The sequence below is a fragment of the Mobula hypostoma genome, chromosome 15 (genome assembly GCF_963921235.1).
Source record: "Mobula hypostoma chromosome 15, sMobHyp1.1, whole genome shotgun sequence".
NCBI classification, from domain to species: Eukaryota; Metazoa; Chordata; class Chondrichthyes; order Myliobatiformes; family Myliobatidae; genus Mobula; species Mobula hypostoma.
This window is the reverse complement of record NC_086111.1, coordinates 65,284,183-65,304,849: the sequence shown is the minus strand read 5'-3', so window position 1 is coordinate 65,304,849 and position 20,667 is coordinate 65,284,183. Positions and strand designations below refer to the sequence as shown.

General features: G+C 44.3%; 1 protein-coding gene across 9 annotated transcripts in view; it reads right to left on the bottom strand.

Moving 5' to 3' along the window:
- sema3b (sema domain, immunoglobulin domain (Ig), short basic domain, secreted, (semaphorin) 3B) overlaps positions 1 to 20,667 on the bottom strand; it is a 439,432-nt gene that overhangs the window by 32,062 nt on the left and 386,703 nt on the right. For all 9 annotated transcript variants that reach the window (XM_063068199.1, XM_063068203.1, XM_063068195.1 and 6 more), the window contains exons 8-12: positions 17,383 to 17,525; positions 8,304 to 8,418; positions 5,101 to 5,170; positions 3,578 to 3,722; positions 1,856 to 2,075 (exon numbers count right to left, since the gene is read on the bottom strand). In XM_063068199.1, the coding sequence (XP_062924269.1) occupies positions 1,856 to 2,075; positions 3,578 to 3,722; positions 5,101 to 5,170; positions 8,304 to 8,418; positions 17,383 to 17,525 (693 nt within the window). The remainder of the gene's footprint in view (positions 1 to 1,855; positions 2,076 to 3,577; positions 3,723 to 5,100; positions 5,171 to 8,303; positions 8,419 to 17,382; positions 17,526 to 20,667) is intronic.

Below are 20,667 nucleotides of genomic sequence, written 5' to 3'. Positions count from 1 at the left end.
CCCTTCCCATCCATATAGCCCTCCATTTAAATATCATCCATGTGTCTATCGAAGAGTTTCTTAATTGTTTCCTAATGGCCTCTACCATCACCCTTGGCAGGGCATTCGTACACCCACCACTGTTTGGGTAAAATACTTATCTCTGACATTGCCTCCACACTTTACTCCAATTAGCTTAAAATTATGCAACACGCACAAAATGCTGGAGGAACTCAGCAGGCCAGGCGGCATCTACGCAAAAAAGTACAGTCGACGTTTTGGGCCGAAACAGCATTTTGTGTGTGTGGCTCAGATTTCCAGCATCTGCAGATTTTCTCTTGTTTAAAATTATGCCCCCTTGTATTAGCCATTTCCACCCAGGGAAAACATTTCTGGCTATCCACTCTATCTATCCCTCTTCTCAGCTTGTACACCTCTATCAAGTCAATAGATTGCTGGATAAGAAAGTCATAGGTTTAAAGAGTTACACAGCCACAAAACAGGTCTTTTGGCCCAACTCATCAATGCTGAACAAGATGTCTATCCTAGCTAGTCCCACTTCCCTGCATTGGGCTGATATCACTCTAACTTTCCTATCCATGTGCCTGTCCAAATGCTACCCCTCTCTACAGCTTGTCCCACATACCACTCTATAAAAAACTTGCCTTCCAGGTCCCCTTTTAAATTTATCACCCTCCTCTAAAATCTATGCCTTCTAAAGACCGCTTTGTACTGGGAAAAAGAAATTGACCATCCACCTCATCTCTACCCTTCCCTGTTTTATGTACCTGAATAAGAAGGCAGACTCAATCATTACCGACCTTCACCACCAAGGTCATGCCTTCTTCTCATTAGGGAAGAGGTACAGGAGCCTGAAGCCACACACCCTACGTTTTAGCAACAGCTTCTTCCCCTCCACCATCAGATTTCTAAATGGTCCATGAACTCATGAACATACCTTGCTTTACCAATTTTGCACTGTTTGTTTATTTGTTTGTTTGTTTATTATAACTTATAGTCATTTGTTATGCCTACACTGTACTGCTGCCACAAAGCAACAAATTTCATGCCTGCACAGAAGATTCTGCAGATGCTGTCAATTTTGAGCCACGCATACGAAATGCTGGAGCCAAGAGTGATGGGGGGTGGGAAATAAACAGTCCCCTTCATTGGGGAGGCCTCCAAGAGGACCACAACCTTGTAGGGTTTGGAGGCTTGCGTGCCTCAGTGAGCCGGAGAGCTGTGATGGCTGGAGTCAGGCCCATGTGCTTTGACATGCCAAACAGGTCAAAGGGTAAAGGCCAGACTAAGTGTGACCCATCGGTCCTCCAGGTACGGGGGTTCAGCTCAGGGCTAACAACATTGACTAGTCAGTTATAGAAACAACAATGAAGAATCCGATATCTGTGTGTGATGGTATTCCTGAGATTTCACTCTGGATTTGTACGGCTGGCAGTGGCATGATGGAAGGAAGCCCTGAGTACTGCCAACATTTGTTTTTGGAATCTGTGAACCATGGACAACACTGGTGGGTAGCACGGGACCTGGAGACCTTCATTGCTGTCCCAAATGCCAGTGGTGTAGGCAGTAATTAATCACAGTATTTACTCCCCTCCATGAATTTCATGACTTAATGTTTGTCAGGCACAATAAACCTGATTCTGGTTCTGAGGTAATTTTTTATTAATCAAGACACAAGAGGCAGCGCAGGAAAAAAGGCGTTGAAGTGGAAATCCAGCCATCATCTTTGTTGAAAGCTGGAACAGGATCGAGCGGCCTAAAGACCGACTCCTGCTTCTAATGAGGGGAGGCACCAGCGGCTTGACTGCACTCAGTGCACAAAAGAAGTCAGGAGGCTCTATCAGAAAAAAAGTACCTGTGCCGATAAACATGACGTCGTAGCGACCATCTCCTGCATCCACTCTGTCCACCACGATCTGCATGAAGCTGTAGTCGACGTTGGTCTTGACGAGGATTGGCCGGTGGTTGATGGGGTAAATTGGATTGAACATCAGGGGATGGTTACGGGCAAACAGCACAACGTCGTCAGGGAACTCCTTGGTGGACTGGAAGCCTCCAAAGGTTTTGCTTGGGCACTGGGGAGAGAGAGAGAAACATTACAGGCTGCTGTGAGAACTGTCTCTATCTTAGCTACAGGGAAACACTAGCAAACTCAATCAGAGGAAACCACTTCTGGTTATAGTTGTGATTTATCATTACTTCAGTGTTTGCTAATGTACTTGGATAGATGAAGGGTAAATTCTATTGGACAGCTACTTCTAGGTACGTTTTATACATGTATTAGGACTTGTACAGCTACTTAATAGGCCTTAGAAGCATTACAATGATTTTTTAAATAAATTTTATAACCTAATGTTTAGGGTGACAGGTGAAATATTTCAGGGCAATCTGAGGAAGAACTTCTTCACTCAGAGGGTGGTGCAAGACCGGGGTGAGCTGCCAGTGGAAGTGTGAATGCTGGTTTCATTGCAACATTTAAGAAAGGTTTAGATAAGACCATGGGTGGGGGAGGAATGGAGGGTGATGCCTACGAGCAGGTCAATGGGACTAGGTGGAATAACAGTTCGGCAGGGACTAGATGGGGCGAAGGGCCTGTTTCTGTGCTGTAGGGCTCTATGATTTTAAAACTGAGTTATTCTGTTTCGTGTGCTTCATCTCTTGACTTCCCAAAAGACTACTGAAGAAACAAATCAGGAGAATGAGCGAGCATGCTCCACTTGCCCGTATGGGTGACATCCAACATTCAGAAAGAAGCTTACAGTCACAGAGGCATAAAAGTCTTACTGCAAGGAAACAGACCCTAAGGCTCAACTAGTCCATGCCTATATGGCTCTTATCTGAACTTGTCCCGTTTGCCTGCGCTTGGCGCATATCTTTCTAACTTTTCCTATCCATTTATCTGTCCAATGTTAATGTATCTGCCTCAGCCATTTCCTCTGGCAGCTCGTTCCACAGAGGGGCCACCCTCTGTGTAAAACAAGTTGTCCCTCAAGTTCCTATTAAATTGCCCTCTTCTCACCACCCTCTAGTTCTTGACTCCCCAACCCAGGGAAAAAGACTGACAGGTGACCCTCATGATTTTATGAGGTCACCGCTTAGTCTCCTCCACTCCAAGGAAAACTGTCCTAACCTCTCCCTTTTACTCAATCCCTCTAGTCTAAGCAATATCCTCGTGAATCTTCCCTACACTCTTTCCGGCTTAATAGCATCTTTCCTATAGCAAGGTGAGCAACACTGAACTCAGCACATTGAGTGTGGGCTTACCTGCAACGTAACCTCCCTACTTCTATACTCAGTGGCCTGACCGACAAAGGTTGGCGTCCACTTGAGCCATCTGTCACAATGCCATCGAACTATGAGAAGAATGTGGGACATCGGGGGAAAGAAGAGGAGTTTGCTCCACTGAGTAATTCTTTCAGAGGGCTCCCATAAGACAATGGGCCGAATGGTTACCTGGTATCTTATCTACACTCAAAATATTGCAGAATTAATCCCTCACAAGTCCGGCAGTGTATAGAGGTTGTAGGGTATAACAGCATAGTGATGCCTATGGTTATGGTTACATTAATCCACTCACCATTCCTGGTCGGGGGTAAGGCACCTTCCCCTGATAGGGGACCCACTGATAGTTTGGGCCCTCCTTGTGTGCAAAGGGCCCCAGGAAAGCTCTGCGGATGTCATTCATGCTGTACACACACACGGCCGAGCCTTTGAACACATTACTGAAAGAAACAACATGGTGTATTAAATGGCTGGTGGCGCTGGGAAGCCAGCAGACTGGAACCTGTGGGTTGCCACCACTGCACAGCTGTGTTACAGATGTTCTGAATCCCTGCACATCTGCATGGTAATGCAGTTCACTCCCACACCCTGGTCTATTTACCGATTATAAGGTTTATCCCTGGTGTGTTACTGTATGCATCCCACCCCTTCCTTTCCCAGTGCGTGCATCGATCAATATGTCCCCACCTTCAGTATCCTGTGTATGCATCAATCATTATGTCCCCACCCTCAGAATCTGCTGTGCACAATGATCATGGGTAACCACCCTGATTATCTCCTGTGTGCATCAATCATTGTGTCCCCATCCTCAGTATCCGGCATGTGCATCAATCATTGTGTCCCCTCCTCTCCTCTCAGTATCTGACCTAATAACCATGACCTACCCTCCAACCTAAGATGCAGTCCATCAATTAGTGACAACACTACAAATGATTACTACACATCCAAATACACAGCTTTTTTTTTGTTCTCTCCTGAAATATACTTGCCCATTAGCTCACAACTGAGTGTTAATATTTCATGCAACACACATAAAAATTGCTGGTGAACACAGCAGGCCAGGCAGCATCTATAGGAAGAGGTACCTCTTCCTATAGATGCTGCCTGGCCTGCTGCGTTCACCAGAAATTTTTTATGTGTGTTGCTTGAAATTCCAGCTTCTGCAGATTTCCTTGTGTTTACATTAATATTTCATACTTTTCAGAGGATTTAGCAATTCATCTCAATAAATTGATAATCAATTTATCATCAGTTTATTCATTAACTCTCTCAGAGTGGGATGCTGATTTGAACAAAATGGTCCTTCAGATGCAGGTAAAGCCACTTCCTGAAAGATTTGGGTGTTTTGGCCTGTGTTGATATTTAATTTTTTATTACTTAGAGACACAGTGCAGAACAGGGCCTTCTGGCCCAATAAGCCATGCTGCCTAGCAACCCACTAGTTTAACCCTAGCCTAACCACAGGACAAGTTACAATGACCAATTAACCTACCAACTGGTACACGGGCACGCTATATTGCTGCCAGAATGTGTGGCAACACGAGGCTTCCTCCAGCAGATCCTCAGGTTGTGTTGGGTTATAATGCAAATGACGCATTTCACAGGATGCTTCGACATACAGCATGTGATAAATAAATGAATTTAAATCTGAACTTTCTTAATATCACAGCCAGCAGCTCACAATGGTTATTATTGCTGAAGTAAGCCATATCAGTGGATGTACAAGATATTCCACCACGTCATTGTAATGAGTTTACCATTCCCTCTTGGAGCTCGTACAAAACTTTGTCACTATGTATTGACTTCAGATGTTCTTACCTTGAGGTACTGAAGACAGTGTAGACTAGAGGGTTCCTGCGATCTCTTGTTTGCAGGAAGAAAACATCCCCTGTTGAAAGATCAAAGACAGCATTAAATAAATGATAATCAGTGTGTGACAAGCTTGGAGATGGTCTCATTCTTTGGTCAGACTGTATGTGGTCCAGGATCCAGTCTCCATGACAATCCTATTTATTAACTCCAGCAATTGAAGTTCAAGGTAAATTTTATTATCAAGGTACATATACGTCACCATATATTCATTTTCCCGTGGACATACTCAGCAAATCTACAGGATATTGACTATAACAGGATCAATGAAGGATCAACTGGAGCATAGAAGACAACAAACTGTGTGTAGAACATAGAAAACCTACAGCACAATACAGGCCCTTCGGCACACAATGCTGTGCCGAATGTGTGTAAATGCAAATATAAACAAATAGCAATAAATAACGAGAGCATGAGATAATGAGATCAAGAGTCCTTAAAGTGAGATCATTGGTTGCGGGAACATCTCAATGGGTGGGCCAAGTGAGTGTAGTTATTCCTGTTTGCTCAAGAGCCTGATGGTTGAGAGGTAGTAACTGTTCTTGAACCTGGTGGTGCGAGTCCTAAGTGGAATTCTGACCACCAACTAAGTGGAACTCTGACCACACAGGGTGAGGGCTTGTCCTTGCTTCTGAGCCAGATCCTTCAGGAAGGATCTTAGGAAGCACGCGTTAAGCGCAAAGGAACATAAAAATATGGACTTCTCTCCCCCAGAACTTAGAACATAGAAGAGTAAAACAGATTACAAGACCTTTGGCCCATAATATTGTGCCAATCTTTTAATCTAACCCTTCCTTCCCACATAATCCTCCATTTTTCTTTCATGCATGTGTCTGTCTGTGAGTCTCTTAAATGCCCCTATCATGACCCCTGACAATGCGACCCACACATCCACCACTCACAGTGTAAAAAGTAAACTTTCCTCTGACATTCCTCCAAGCACCTTAAAATTATGTCCTATATTATGCCATTTCCACCTTGGGGGAAAAGGTCTCTGGCTTTCCACTCAATCTATGCCTCTTATCATCCTGTATACTTCGACCAAGTCACCGCTCATGCTTCCTCGGTCCAAAGAGAAAAGCCTAGCTTCATTAACCTTTTCCAGGAGGTATGATTTTGGAAGAACTGGCGATCTCAGAATGAGATCTTTTTGTGGTTAAACGTTTCCAGAAATGTGCAGCCATTAACCTACGTGAGTATTGGCCTGAGGATCTGGGTGATCTATGCCAGCCCCAATGTTGTTTAACGATGTGGACGTAAAAAGAAGAAGCCTTCAATTTCACAAAAATTGGCAGAGCAAAGTGGTTGAGTTCAACTGAAGTAAGTTGCAGAGTTAAGAGTATTCAATGTTTATCAGTGCAGATTATGACGTGGGCGGGTGATGCTGCTGGATCCAACGTCAGAAATGTTGCACCATAGAAAACATCCTGTCTGGATGTATAGCGACTTGGTACAACAACTGCTTTGCACATGACCATGAAAAACTCAAGAGAATTGTGGACACCCCACAGCACGTCACATGGGTTCCCGTCCATGGGATCTCTCTATACTTCTCATTGCCTCAGTAAAACAGCCATCATAAGACCCCACCCACCCTAAACATTAACAAGAGGAAATCTACAGATGCTGGAAATCCAAACACAACATACAAAATGCTGGAGGATCTCAGCAGGCCAGGCAGCATCTGTGGAAAAAAGTACAGTCAATGTTTCCGGCCGAAACCCTTCGACAGGCTTTAAATGTTGACTGTACTCTTTCTCTAGATGCTGCCTGGCCTGCTGAGTTCCTCCAGCATTTTGTGTGTGTGTGTCATCCTGACATTATTTATTCTCCCTTCTCCCATCAGGCAATAGATACAAAAGCCTAAAAGCACGCACCACCAGGTTTGAGGATAAGTTTATGATCAGAATCTTGAATGACATTGTGTATGACAAGAATGACATTTGGCCTTACAACTTACCTTGTTATAATCTTGCAATTTATCGTTTACCTGCAATGCACACTTTCAGTATCTTTTACATTGAAACCTATCGAATACTTTACAAATTATTCTGCTTTGTTGGCAGTATGTTCAATGCATTTACGACTCTGTAAAAAAAACTACCTCTCACATAAGTGCACAGGATCACAAGAGTTTTCTTGGCCATGACATCAATGTGGTTGGACCAGGACAGACATCGAGTCTGCTGCACCATTCCATCATGGTTGATTTATTATCCCTGTCAACCCTATTCTCCTGCCTTCTCCTCATAACCCCTTACACCCTGACTACGTAAGAACCTATCAACATCTGCTTTAAATATATCCAGTGACTTGGCCTCCACAGCCGTCTGTGGCAATGAATTCCACAGATTCGCCACCTCTGGCTAAAGAAAGTCTTTCTCCTCTCTGTCCTAAATGGACGTCCCTCTATTCTGAAGCGGTGCCCTCTGATCTTAGACTCCCCAACTAGCGGAAACACTGTCTCCACATTCACTCTGTCTCAGACCTTCAATATTCAGTAGGTTTCAATGAGCTCCCCCCGCCCCTCATTTCTTCTGAACTCCAACAAGTACAGGCCCAGAGCAATCAAACCCTCCTCATACATTAACCCTTTCATTCCCAGAATCATTCTCGTGAACATCCTCTTGATCCTCTCCAATGCTCGCATTTCTTTTCTCAGGTAAGGGGCCCAAACCTGCTCACTATACTCTAAGTGTGGTATGACCAATGCCTTATAAAGCCTCAGCATTATATTCTTACTTTTACATTTCCAGTTCTCTTGTAATGAGCGCTAACATTGCTTTTACCTTCCTTACTACTGATTCAACCTGCCTGTTAACCTTTAAGAAATCCTGCATGAGGACTCCTTCAACTCTTTGCCCTTCTGATTTTTCAACTATCTCCACATTTAGCAATTTGATCATGGCTGAACAAGTAGAGGTGTTGTTGAGCTTTCTTGGCCATGACATCAACGTAGTTGACCAGGGCAGGCCATTGGTGATGTTCACACCTAGGACCTGAAGCTCTCATTCCTCTCGACCTCATGTGCAAGATACTGAATGAGGATAGAGGTGGTGAATTTGCTTAATCGACATGGTTATTTACTGCTATCGTTGTCTTTACTGAAAGAAGAAGAGAGTACATTAATAATAAAGGCTAATGCCACTTACTAAGCTCATCGAAATGAGTGTCAATCCCTTCATTGCCTGGGACCGAGCAGATTAACCGTGCCTTCAGGAACGTTGTCCACTTGTTCACCAGACTTCTCAAGCCTCCGTGATCATTCTGAAATAAGGAAGAAGACAGTTAAACAAATAATGACAGGCGGTTCCTTGAAAGTGACTGCACAAGTTGACAAGGCGGTAAAGGGGGTGCACAGAATTGCTTGTCTTTATTACTCAGGCGTCAAGTTCAAGAGTCAGGAGGTTACGCTGTAGATTCATAAAACTCTGGCTGGGCTGCACCTGCAGTATTGCACTCTGATTACCCCATCATAGGAGGGCTATGGAGGCTCCGGAGAGAGTACCAGGAGGCTGCCTGGATTACAAGTGTGTGCTACAAGGAGAGACTGGACAAACTTAAATAGTTTCCTTTGGAGTGGCAGAGGCTGAGGGAAGATCTGACAAAAGTTTATCAGATTATGAGGCCCATCTGATATCTTTTTCCTAGGGTTGAAATTGCAAATGCTAGGGGGCATGCATTTAAGTTAAGAGGGGTAAGCACAGAAGATGTGCAGGCAAACACAAAATAATCTGCAGATGCTGTTGTCAAAGGAACACTCACAAAGCGCTGGAGGAACTCAGCAGGTCAGTCAGCATCAGTTGAAAAGATTAGTCGACATTTCGGGCCGAAATCCTTCGTCAGGACTGAAGGAAGAACTTTGGGGAGGGTTTGAAGAATGCTGGTAGTTGAAAAAAACAGTAATTTGAAAAACAAAGGGGTGGGGGAGTGGAAGCAGGGAGGTGATTGGCAGGAGAACAATGCGCAGTAATAGAAGGAGGCGGAACTATGAGGGAGGTGATGTGAAATAGGGATAGGGGAAGGGAGGGGGAGGGAATTACCGGAAGTTGGCGAATTCTATGTTCATACCAAGGGGCTGGAGACTACCTGGACGGTATATGAGGTGTTGCTCCTCCAACCTGAGTTTAGCCTCATCATGGCAGTAGAGGAGGCCATGTATGGACATATCTGAATGGGAATGGGAAGCAGAGTTGAAGTGGGTGGCTACCGGGAGATCCTGTCTGTTGTGGCGGACGGAGTGGAGGTGCTCGACGAAGCGGTCCCCACAGGCAAGTTTTTTCTTACGTTGCTCGGAACATGCTGCCAGGGGTAGCAGAGGAGGCAAATATGTCAGAGCTGTTTAAGGGGCATATGGAAGTGCAAAGAGGGGTGTAATTAGCTTGGTATTAAAGATTAGATTTATTTATACAGTGAAATATGTCGTTGCGTCAACGACCAAAACAATCCGAGGATCTGCTGGGGGCAACTCACAAGTGTTCCTACACTTCCACCATCACTCACATAGCATGCCCACAACTTACTAACCCGTACGTCTTTGTAATGTGGGAGGAAATCGTAGCAGCCAGATGCAACCCACTCGGTCATAGTCATAGTCATACTTTACTGATCCCGAGGGAAATTGGTTTTCGTTACAGTTGCACCAACCAAGAATAGAGTATAAATATAGCAATATAAAACCATAAATAATTAAATAGTAATATGTAAATTATGCCAGGAAATAAGTCCAGGACCAGCCTATTGGCTCAGGGTGTCTGACCCTCCAAGGGAGGAGTTGTAAAGTTTGATGGCCACAGGCAGGAATGACTTCCTATGACGCTCAGTGCTGCATCTCGGTGGAATGAGTCTCTGGCTGAATGTACTCCTGTGCCCAACATATGAACATATGAACTCCCTACAGACAACGGCGGAAATTAAACTCTGATCACTGGCGCCGCAAAGTGTTATGCTAGTTTTTCTGCTACTGGGCCACCCACCCACACTCTGGTCCAAAGGACTTGCTCCTTTGCTGTACTGGCAAGTTAATTCCCTAAGCCCCTGTCACCCTAACCATATAGAGCCCAACAAGGTGAATGCAGAGAATATGTGTTTGCAGGCCCACGGTCAGCCCTACGGGACTGAAATAAGACGTAAATATATCAGAAATAGAAGTATATAAAATCATGCAGGCATGGACAGGGTAGAGAGTGCCTTTTACCCAAAGGGGAAATTTCAAATATTAGAGTGCATAGGCTTAAGGTGAGAGGGGGAAAGGTTAAAGAAGATGAGCAGGGCAAGATATTTTCTGATGTCTTAGAAAGGAAGGCCTCATCCTGGAAACAGATGAAGGAACTGATTAAGAGGAATCGCATTCTTACTGAAGACAGGGTGGGAAGAGGAATAGTCAAGATAGCCATGGGAACCAGTAGGTCTATAAAAGATACCGGTGGACAGTTTGTCTCCAGAGATGGTCACAGAGAGATCAAAAAAGGGGAGGGAAGTGTCAGAAATGGACCAAGTGAATTTAAGGGCAGGGTGGAGATAGGAGGCAAAGGTGTTGAAATTGACAAGCACAGCACTGGTGCATGTAGTAGCACTAATGCAGTCGTCAATGTGGCGCTCTAAGAATTGGGGAGCATTACCAGGGAAGGCTTGGAACATGGACTGTTCTATGTAGCCAATGAAAGGACAGGCATAGCTAGGGCCTAGAGTACAAAGGTGTGGGGGAAGCTTTAAGGCCTTCTTGATGAGGGATGGAAGTGTATAGGGACTAGACATCCAGGGTGAAAAAGAGGTGATTAGAGCCAGGGAATTGAAAGTTATTGAGGAGATCAAGAGCATGTGAAGTGTTGCAGATGTAGGTGGGAAGGGACTGAACGAAGGGGGATAAAATGGTGTGTGGATCATGCTCAGTGGGGCAGGAGAAGGCAGAGACAACAGGCCTACCTGGATAGTCAGATTTGTGGATCTTGGGTAGGAGGTAGAAATGAGCAGTGCGGGGTTAGGGAACTATGAGTTTGGTGACAGTAGATGGGAGTTCTCCAGATTTGATTAGTTTAGTGATGATGTCAAAGACAATTTTCTGATGGTCTGGAGTGGGATCCTTTTCAAGGCATAAGTATGAGGACTTGTCTGTCAGTCGCCGTTTGACTTTAGCAAGGTAGGATTCAGGCCACCACACTACAACAGGATTAATTTAACTTGAAAGCACGGTTAGCACAGGAATGATGGGCCAAAGGGCTTCTTACTGTGTGCAATGTATTAAATTTCTTCTCTCAAGAAGGTGGTGAAACTCCTGCAGAGATCGATCAGCAGATCACTAGATTTTAAAGAACTTGGAAAAAAAGTACAACTGGTGAGGAAGATCAACTACGATCTTGATGAATGGTGCAGTAGCCCCGAAGGGCTGAATGGCCTTCTTTGCTCCTATGTTCCTAACACTCCCACGTATCACAGCCCAAGTGGGAGTTTTAGGAATATTGGAACAGGAGAAACAGCCTTCATATTCCCAAAGGAGCCGGGAGAAGGAAACACACAGTGACCCAGCAGATCTCTTCACCCCACAGCACTTGGGAAAGGCCAGTGATTATGGGTGGAGGCAGGAATCCATCCCCCCCAGCTCCGAAAACAGAATGGCCATCTCCAAAGGGTATCAGTAATCTACCACACTGGGAGCTCATTTCCTGCAGTGAAGGAGAGGGAGATGTTCGGGAGGACAAGAGCAAGAACAGAAAGCTGGCACCTCCTGTGTTCCTGGGGCGGCAGGGGGGGGGGGTGGTCTGGCTACTCGTTTATTCAACTGCTTCCTTGATGTTTAGTACACTTAGTGGCCACTTTATTCGGAACCTTTTCCGTACCAAATAAAGTGTCTACTGAGTGTGTGTTCGTGGTCTTCTGCAGACGTAGCTCATCCACTTCAAGGTTCAACATACTGTGCGTTCAAACATGCTCTTCTGCACACCGCTGTTGTAACGCATGGCTGTCTGGCTTACTGTTACCTCCCCGTCAGCTTGAACCAGTCTGGCCATTCTGCTCTGAACTCTCTCATTTCTAAGGCGATTTCGCCCGCAGAACTGCTGCTCACTGGACGTTTTGTTTTGTTTTACACACCATTCTCTACGATCTCTAAAGAATGTTGTGCTTGAAAATCCCACACTTAACTACACAGACACCACTCTTAGACTATTGTGTTCAGTTCTGGTCGCTTTATTACAGGTAGGATGTGGAAGAATTACAAAAGGTGCAGAGATTTACCAGGATGCTGCCTGGTACGGCCCAGTACCAGGGAACATCTATTTAATGTGAATGGAGGAACGTGTATGGGTGATGACAATGGTAGGATTTTTACAGAGAGATTGGTGAGTACCCGGAACATACTGCCACACTGAATACTCTAACTCTGGGACTTTTGGGCCATTTGCTCTGCCAATTTTGTTGAAAGCTTCTTCAATCTAAGTTCACATTGTTACAGAGCAGATGGACTGGCATAGATCACCTAGCCCCTCAGGCCTATACTCAGTTATCGTCCTTATTTCCATTCATGTTAACGGATCTACATCATATTTCTGGAAACACTTAATTAACCATATAATTTTCTCGAGCCCGAGATCGCCAGTTCTTCCGGAACCATACCTTCTGGAAGAGATCTCTTTGGAGCAAAGGAGGATGAGAGGTGACTTGAAAAGAGGAATAGATTGAGTGGACAGTCAGAGAGTTTTCCCCAAGGCAGAAATGGCTAATAATAAAGAGCATAATTTTAAGGTGATGGCGGGGATGTCAGATGTATGTGTATTTTTTTTTAACATAGAGAGTGGTGGGCGCCCTGACAGGGCTGGAGGGAGAAATAGCTCATGCAGGGGGGCATAATTTTAAGGTGACTGGAAGAAACAATAGAGGAGATGTCAGAGATAAGTCTTTCACACAGATAGTGCTGGCTGCTTTCACACCTGCCAGGGGGTGGTGGTAGAGGCAGATACATTAGGGACATTTAAGAAACCTTATACAGGCACATGGATGGGAGAAAATGGAGTGTTGTTTGGGAGGGAAGGGTTAGATTGATCTTAGAGTGGGTTAAAAAGTCAGCACAACAATGTGGGGCAAAGTGCCTGTATTGCGCTGTCTGTTCTGTGTTCTATGTGTCTAAAAAGACACCTATCTCCTGTGGTGTAAGTAGCACACTGTTTGCATTGCCCTTCAAGGACTTTTCTGTGGTGTTTTTGCTTCAAGGCTGAAGATTAATACTCGATTACAATTTTCCATTCCCCACTGAGTGCTCTATTAATAAACTATGCCGTGGTTTGTTTGCGTTCCAGTGCTGTCCTTTCCTAGAGGTCATTATTTATAACCGGGAAATGAAGAGACAAGCCCCCACTCCTGAAGAACCGGGTCTGGCAAGCCCTTCCACACTGACAGACAATGAGTGTTTACCCAGTGCAACAAGAGGCGTAACAATCCAATCTGGCGACCTTTTATTCAATATTTTCATTTGATTTGATTTATTACTCTTCCAATTTTTTTTGAAGTTTTAGATTTGATCAGAAAGTCTTTCTTTTTTTTTGGTTGCATCCTCAGAATGGACTGCCCAGTCCCCTTTTTATCCTTTTTTTTGTATAGTGTAGGGAGCGGTTTTTTTCTTCATTTAAAAATTTAATTTTTTTTTCTGCATGAATTGATGAGGAGAATTAGCTGTCTTCTTTTTTATTATATACTGCATACTAGCTTAACACTATGTATGATTTTGATAATGTCTATTTCACTTTCTGTTTGTATTGTTATTGAGTAGAGCTACTAGGACTTGATGTTTCAATCCCTATGGTAAGTTGGCACTCTCAATGTCAGCAGTGGGCTTGGAGTGGTGACAAGGAGGGAGGGTAGGTACGTCATCGAGGTCATCAGGTGGGAACCCTCCTTCTTTGACGTTTCGTTGATAAGCCCATGTCGTCTCCAGAGGGTTCAACGGTGGTACCTGGCGTCCCAGATACACCCCCTCAGTTCCATACCCTCCTGTCTTCATCTTGCAGCCCAGTTGTTGTCTTTCCTTTTAATCCAAATCCAATTGCTGCTTTCTTCTGCGGCGTTTGACAAGGATTTGATTGCTTGTTGGAGGGAGTGACCCCTCACCCCCATCTTCTTCAATAGACTGGTCGTAGATGGAGCAACGAATCCCCTGCATCCCACTTCTACAGGAAAATATTGGTCTTCCGACCATTCTGGGCAGCTTCAGTTGCCAGTTCAGAGTACTTGCTCTTTTTCCTCTCATAAGCTTCTTCGACACCATCTTCCCATGGTATTCATATATATATTTGAGATAATTCTCCTCGTTTGTATTTATGTTCCTTTTAAATCAATAAAAAGATTGATAAAGGAAGAAAGAGGTGTAACAATCCAGATCAGATGGATTGCATATCCATGCAGTGTGGGGGCAGCTGGAGTGTAGGCACAACGGATTCAAGGATTAGGCTCAGGAACTCAAGTCACACTCCAGGAACTAGACCAAGACCCCTAATGTGATTAGAATATAAAAGCAAGCACATAATGCTGAGACTTTATAAGGCATTGGGCAGACCACATTTGGCGTATTCTGAGATGATGTAGATCCCATGTACAAGATAGGATGTGCTGCAATCGGAGAAGGTCCAGAGGAGGCTTACGAGAATGACCCCAGGAATTAAAGGGTTAACATAGAGAAGTGTTTAATGGCTCTGAGCCTGTACTTGCCGGAGTTTAGAAGAAATGAAACCTACTGAAAATTGAAAGGTCTTAATAGAGCGGATGTGGAGAGGATGTTTCTAATGGAGGGGGAGTCTAGGACCAGAGGGCATAGACTCAGATTCGAAGGATGTCCTTTTAGGCCAGAGGAATTTATTGCTACAAACAGCAATGGAGACCAAGTCATTGGATATATTTAAAGGAGAGGTTGATATGATCCTGACTAGTCAGGGCGTCAAAGAATATGAGGAGAAATCAAGAGGACGGGGTTAAGAGGGATAATAAATTCACCATAATCGAATGGTGGAGTAAACTCGATGGGCTGAATGGCCTAATTCTGCTCCTGCGTCTTCTGGTCTTAAGAAGATGCTCTGCCCTATCAAAACCATATCTTTCAGGTGAGCTGTTAAACTTAGGCCCTTCCACCGTCTTTAAAATGGACGTTAGAGATTGCGTATTGTTATTTCAAAAAAGAATGCTCTCTCCCTCATCAAGTGGGTTAACCAGTAACCAGGATATTCGACCCAGGCTCTAGTGACCTAGGTTCAATCTGGACCTCTGTTGCTTTCTGTGTGGAGTCTGCATGTTATGCATTTGATCACGTGGTTTCCTCCAGGTGTTCCTGTCTCCTCCTACACCCCAAAGACCTGCTCGTTAGTAGGTTAACTGGAAGAAGTAACTGACCATTAGTGTGAATATGAGTGTTGACGAGAATATAGAAGCAAGGATGTAATGTTGAGGCTTTATAAAGCACTGGTGAGGGCCTCATTTGGAGTATTGTGAGCAGTTTTGGGCCCCTTATCTAAGAAAGGATTTGCTGACTTTGGAGAGGGTTCAACGGACGCTCAGGAAAATGATTTTGGGATTGAAAGGCTTTTCATGTGAGGAGAGTTTGATGGCTCTGGGCCTCTACTCACTGGAAGAGGTGACCTCATAGAAACCAATTCAATGTTGAAAGCCATAGCAGAGGGGATGTAGAAGATGTTTCCTATGGTGGGGAGTGTGAGATCAGAGGAAAAGCCTCAGAATAGAGGAGCACCCATTTAGAACGGAGATGAGGAGGAATATCTTTAAGCCAAAGAGTGGTGAATCTGTGGAATTCGTTGCCACAGGTGGCTGTGGATCCCAAGTCATTGGGTATATTTAATGCAGAGATGGATAGATTCTTGATTAGTCAGGCCATGGAGGAATACAGGAGAGAAAGCAGGAGATTGGGGGCTGAGAGGGAAAATGGATCAGCCATGACGAAATGGTGGAGCAGACTCAGAGGGCCAAATGGCCTGATTCTGCTCCTATATCTAATGGTCAGTGTCTAGAGAGAGTTGATGGAATGCAGAGAGAATAAGAAGAGCTACTGTAGGATTAATAGAAATGGGTGGTTGATGGCTAGCATGGACTCGGTTGGCTGAAGGACCTGTTCCTGTGCTCTGTGTCTTTATGACTCTGATAACTAAGGAAGTTACCTGATTACCCTCCCATTATTATTTGTGCATATTGCCAAGTGCAAACTTACATTTCCTTTCTTTTAGAACATTGATGGGCTGAAGTATTTTTTGCAGGCCTCGAGTTCAGTAAAGGCACAACAATTAAAGTTCAAAGTAACTTTATTATCAAAGTACATCTATGTCACAAATTAATCTCTGGGTTTTATATGGTAACATATATGTACTTAGATAATGATGCTGAGATACATGCTAGGATGCGCTGGGACACATCATCAGTGATGTAGCCTGGGGTCATTAGGTGTTTCGGGTCTTTGAACATCATACAGTCTCATCCAGACGACCCAGCCAGGGTTGATCAGGCCCTGGCTCGTGTCCCCACAGCATTGGACATGGATCACACCTCATGATCCACAGTCACCTGGAGGCTCTAAACTTTGAACTTTGAACATTAGCAAAAATCTCTTCCTTTTTTTAATATCCTGCCTTGATCCCATCTGCACAAACGTTAGTCTGCAGTACCTGTCTAACACCGACCTCCTGTCTCAATGAGACGACTTAAATTCATATAGTTACAGAGTCATAAAAATTAATTGACAGGAATTATCAAAATCCATTGTATGTTCTTTACATAGAGTCGTGGGTGTATGGAGCACCCTGCCAGCAGTGGTGGTAGATGCAGATACATTTGGGACATTTAAGAGACTTTTAGATAGGCAGATGGATGATAGAAAAATAGACTATATAGGATGGAAGGATTACATTGCTCTTAGAATTGGTTACAAGTTCGGCACGATCTGTAGATTTCTATATTCTAAGTTCCTTGTGCTAACACTGAACCATCGGGGGGTGGGGGGGATTTACAATATCAATCAGTCAGCAGTCATGATTAAAGTTGCACAGTGTACCTTTGTCCATAACTGTCTGGAATACCAGAGGTCATATATGAGGCTTATCCATTTCACATCATTATGACTGCAGCTATCCCAAGCTCAGTGAAACAACAGACCCGTTCAAGATTGATGACTCTCTCACTCCACACTTTGAACTTGGGGAGGGAGGTCAGAAGTCCCCACTCCATCGCCAAGCTTCGATTACCCACCCGACACAGCTGGCCAACCCGCGAGAAGGTGGACTTCCCAAGGTTCTGTCCTTCGACGGCTATCTCCCGGAAGAAGAAGTAGATCTTATCATCATCTGGGTTGTCGCTCTCGGGGATCCAGAAAGATCCAACAAACTTGGGGTCTGCAAAAAGGAGGAAAATTTTTTAAAAGGTCAGCTGTTTTCTAAAAGAGGGTGAGTCTAGGGACAAGATATGGGCAGTGGTTGAAGATCTTCTCAATAAATCATAAATAAGGTCTTTACATGTGATCATGCTCAGCCAGATTTAAAGGTTGTTGCAAAAAATGTGAACAATGATTATTTCCTGAGCTAAATAAATAAGAATTTAGCATCTTCCCCCTTTCTTTCCAGTCCTGAAAAAGGTTCTTGGCCTGAAATGACAACTGTTTATTCATTTCCATAGATTGCTGCCTGACCTGCTGAGTTCCTCCAACATTTTGTGCTTTGGATTTCCAACATCCGCAGACTTACTCATGTTTATAAAAAAAAGTCTTTTATTTAAATCATGCTTTGCTGCTTCCTTCAACATCAGCCACGGCTGGGTTGGTAGCTCTCACTGTCAATATTTTCTCTGTCAGACTGTTCTAGATACAAGTCCAACAACACCACAGAAAGCATCCTATCTGGATGAACACGCACAAAACGCTGGAGGAACTCAGCAGGTCAGGTGGCATCAATGGAGCGGAATAATTTACTCCCTGCCCATTACGCCGCTGGCATTTAGGACAGCACTGAAGTTTTCCCACCTCTGACAGCTCTCGGCCACTCAGATGTAGGGTTCTTCATTGCTGTTTCCATAACAGTTTTTAACAGTCAGGGTTGTTAGCCCTGAGCTGAACCCCTGAACCTGGAGGACTGGTGGACCACTCTTCATCTGGTCTCTACCCTTTGACCTGTTTGGCTTGGGTGACCCTGCCAAGAGCCAAAGCATAAAGCTTGACTCCAGCCAGCATAGCTCTCTAGGTCATTGACGCACGCAAGCATCAAAACCATGACAACGTTGTGGTCCTCTTGGTGGGAAGGGAAGTAAATAAGTAAATAAGGAATTGGGCTGAGACACCTCAGCAGGACTCTAAAGAAAAAGGGCAGCATCCAGAATAAGAAAGTGGGGTGGAGTGGGATGGGGGGGGTGGGGGGGGGGAAGGAACATTATAACTTGGTATGGCAACTGTTCTGTCCAAAACCACAAGAAAATAAAGAGTACTGTGAACAAAGTTTAGTCCATCACAAAAACCAGCCTCCCCTCAGTGGACTCTGTCTACACTCCTTGCTGTCCAGGGAAAGCAGCCAACATAACTAGAACCCTCGTTCTCTCTTATAGCCCCTTCTGCTGAGTGGAAGATGCAAAAGTTTTAAAACCTGCACCACCAGGCTCAATGGCAGCTTCTATCCAGTTGTTATAAGACTCTTGAATGTATCGCTTGTAGGATAAAGGTGAACTCTTGATCTCACAGTCTAAATTGTCGTGGACCTAACACTCCTTTGTCTAATTGCACTGCATTTTGGCAGTAACAGTAAATGTAACACAATATTCTGCACATCAAAGTTGCTGGTGAACGCAGCAGGCCAGGCAGCATCTCTAGGAAGAGGTACAGTCAAAGTTTCGGGCCGAGACCCTTCGTCAGGACTGACGTTAGTCCTGACGAAGGGTCTCGGCCCAAAACGTCGACTGTACCTCTTCCTAGAGATGCTGCCTGGCCTGCTGTGTTCACCAGCAACTTTGATGTGTGTGGCTTGAATTTCCAGCATCTGCAGATTTCCTCGTGCTTACAATATTCTGCAATTTGTTATTACATTTCTGTTTATATTACATTGATGTAGATATGTTCCGAAGGGATCTGTGGGAATAGAATGGTAAAGAACAGTTTTCAGTCCCTGTGACAATAATAAACCAACTACAGCCATCGTCACCAGGACAACATGTCATCTCTGAAGTTTCTTTCCTGTAGCTATCCAGCTTCTCCACAGAACTCACTGACGTTAATACCCTAAATGTTGCAGCACAACACCCGTTACATGGCCTTTGCTGCTCTCCTTGCTCTGTTGATTTAATTACCAACAGCTAATTATATATTTATATTTATTTAAGTCTGATTATTGATGTTTGCACATGTGACTGTTCTGCTAATTGTTGATTGCTCTTGGCTGTTTGCACTATTGTCTTGTAAATTGTTGGCTGCTATTGTGTTGTCTATTAAGGTATTGTCCTGTGTTTTTTGCTTGGCACCGAAACACAATCAGTTCTGGTATGTTTCACATACTGGCAATGAATGATTCTGATTCTGAAACCTAGGCTGATACCTGAGTGCAGGACTAAAGGATGCCACTGCATCATGAGTGCTAACTTTAAACTGAAAATCTGTCTGCTTCTACAAATGGACCCAAAAGACCCGTTATTTCAGAGAAGGGAATGGGAATTATCCCCAACATCTCAGTAATGTTTTTCCGTATTGCAATTCAAATGTACTCCACCTCCTAGAAATGACTGTTAAGAAAATCACAGACACACAGAAGTCTGTCTCCACGGCAGCTTGTAAAGCCCCTGAAATACATTAAATATCCTGAAGGGGGCGCAACGAGCAATGGATTGAAAGCCAAACTGGAACTTCAGCTGTCTGTATGTTTCTCGGACTCTCTCTCACCCTTTCAGCTGTTGGTTCATTCCTCTCCAACCCCTGCTGGCCTTCTCCCACCATTCTCAGCCCAATATTCTTCCCCTCTTCTTTTCACTCCCCTCCAGTTCTTCATTTTCTCTTTCTCTCTCTCAACATTCTCTTTTGCCCTTCTCTTTTTCATCTTTTTTTCCTCAGCTCCCTTTCTACATTGTGTCCCAGCCTCGTTCCCTCTCTCCCGTTTTCCATCTCTTATCTCCTCAGCTCTCTTTTCTCTCAGTCTGCCTCTCTCTCCCATTCTCTATGTCACTGCCTGCTCACCCTCTCTTGCTCCATCCCAGCTCTTTTCTTCCTCTGCTCTGCCTGCTCAAGAGATTTTCTCTCCATTTTCTGGCTTGTTGCTCAACACTTGGAAGTAGCTGGTAGCACATGCTACCTGAGAATCCTTGGCCAGTTTTTCACAACAGAAATAATCTGAAGATTGTTAAAGCACTGGCTCTCCGACACACACTCCCTGTCAGCTGGCTCTCTATTAGTGACAAGAAGCTGTCAGAGCCAAAAAGTACCACAGATTGAGAGAGAAAAACAACCCTCCAGAATTAATCAAATCACGAGCAAGAGAAAATCTGCAGATGCTGGAAATCTGAGTAACA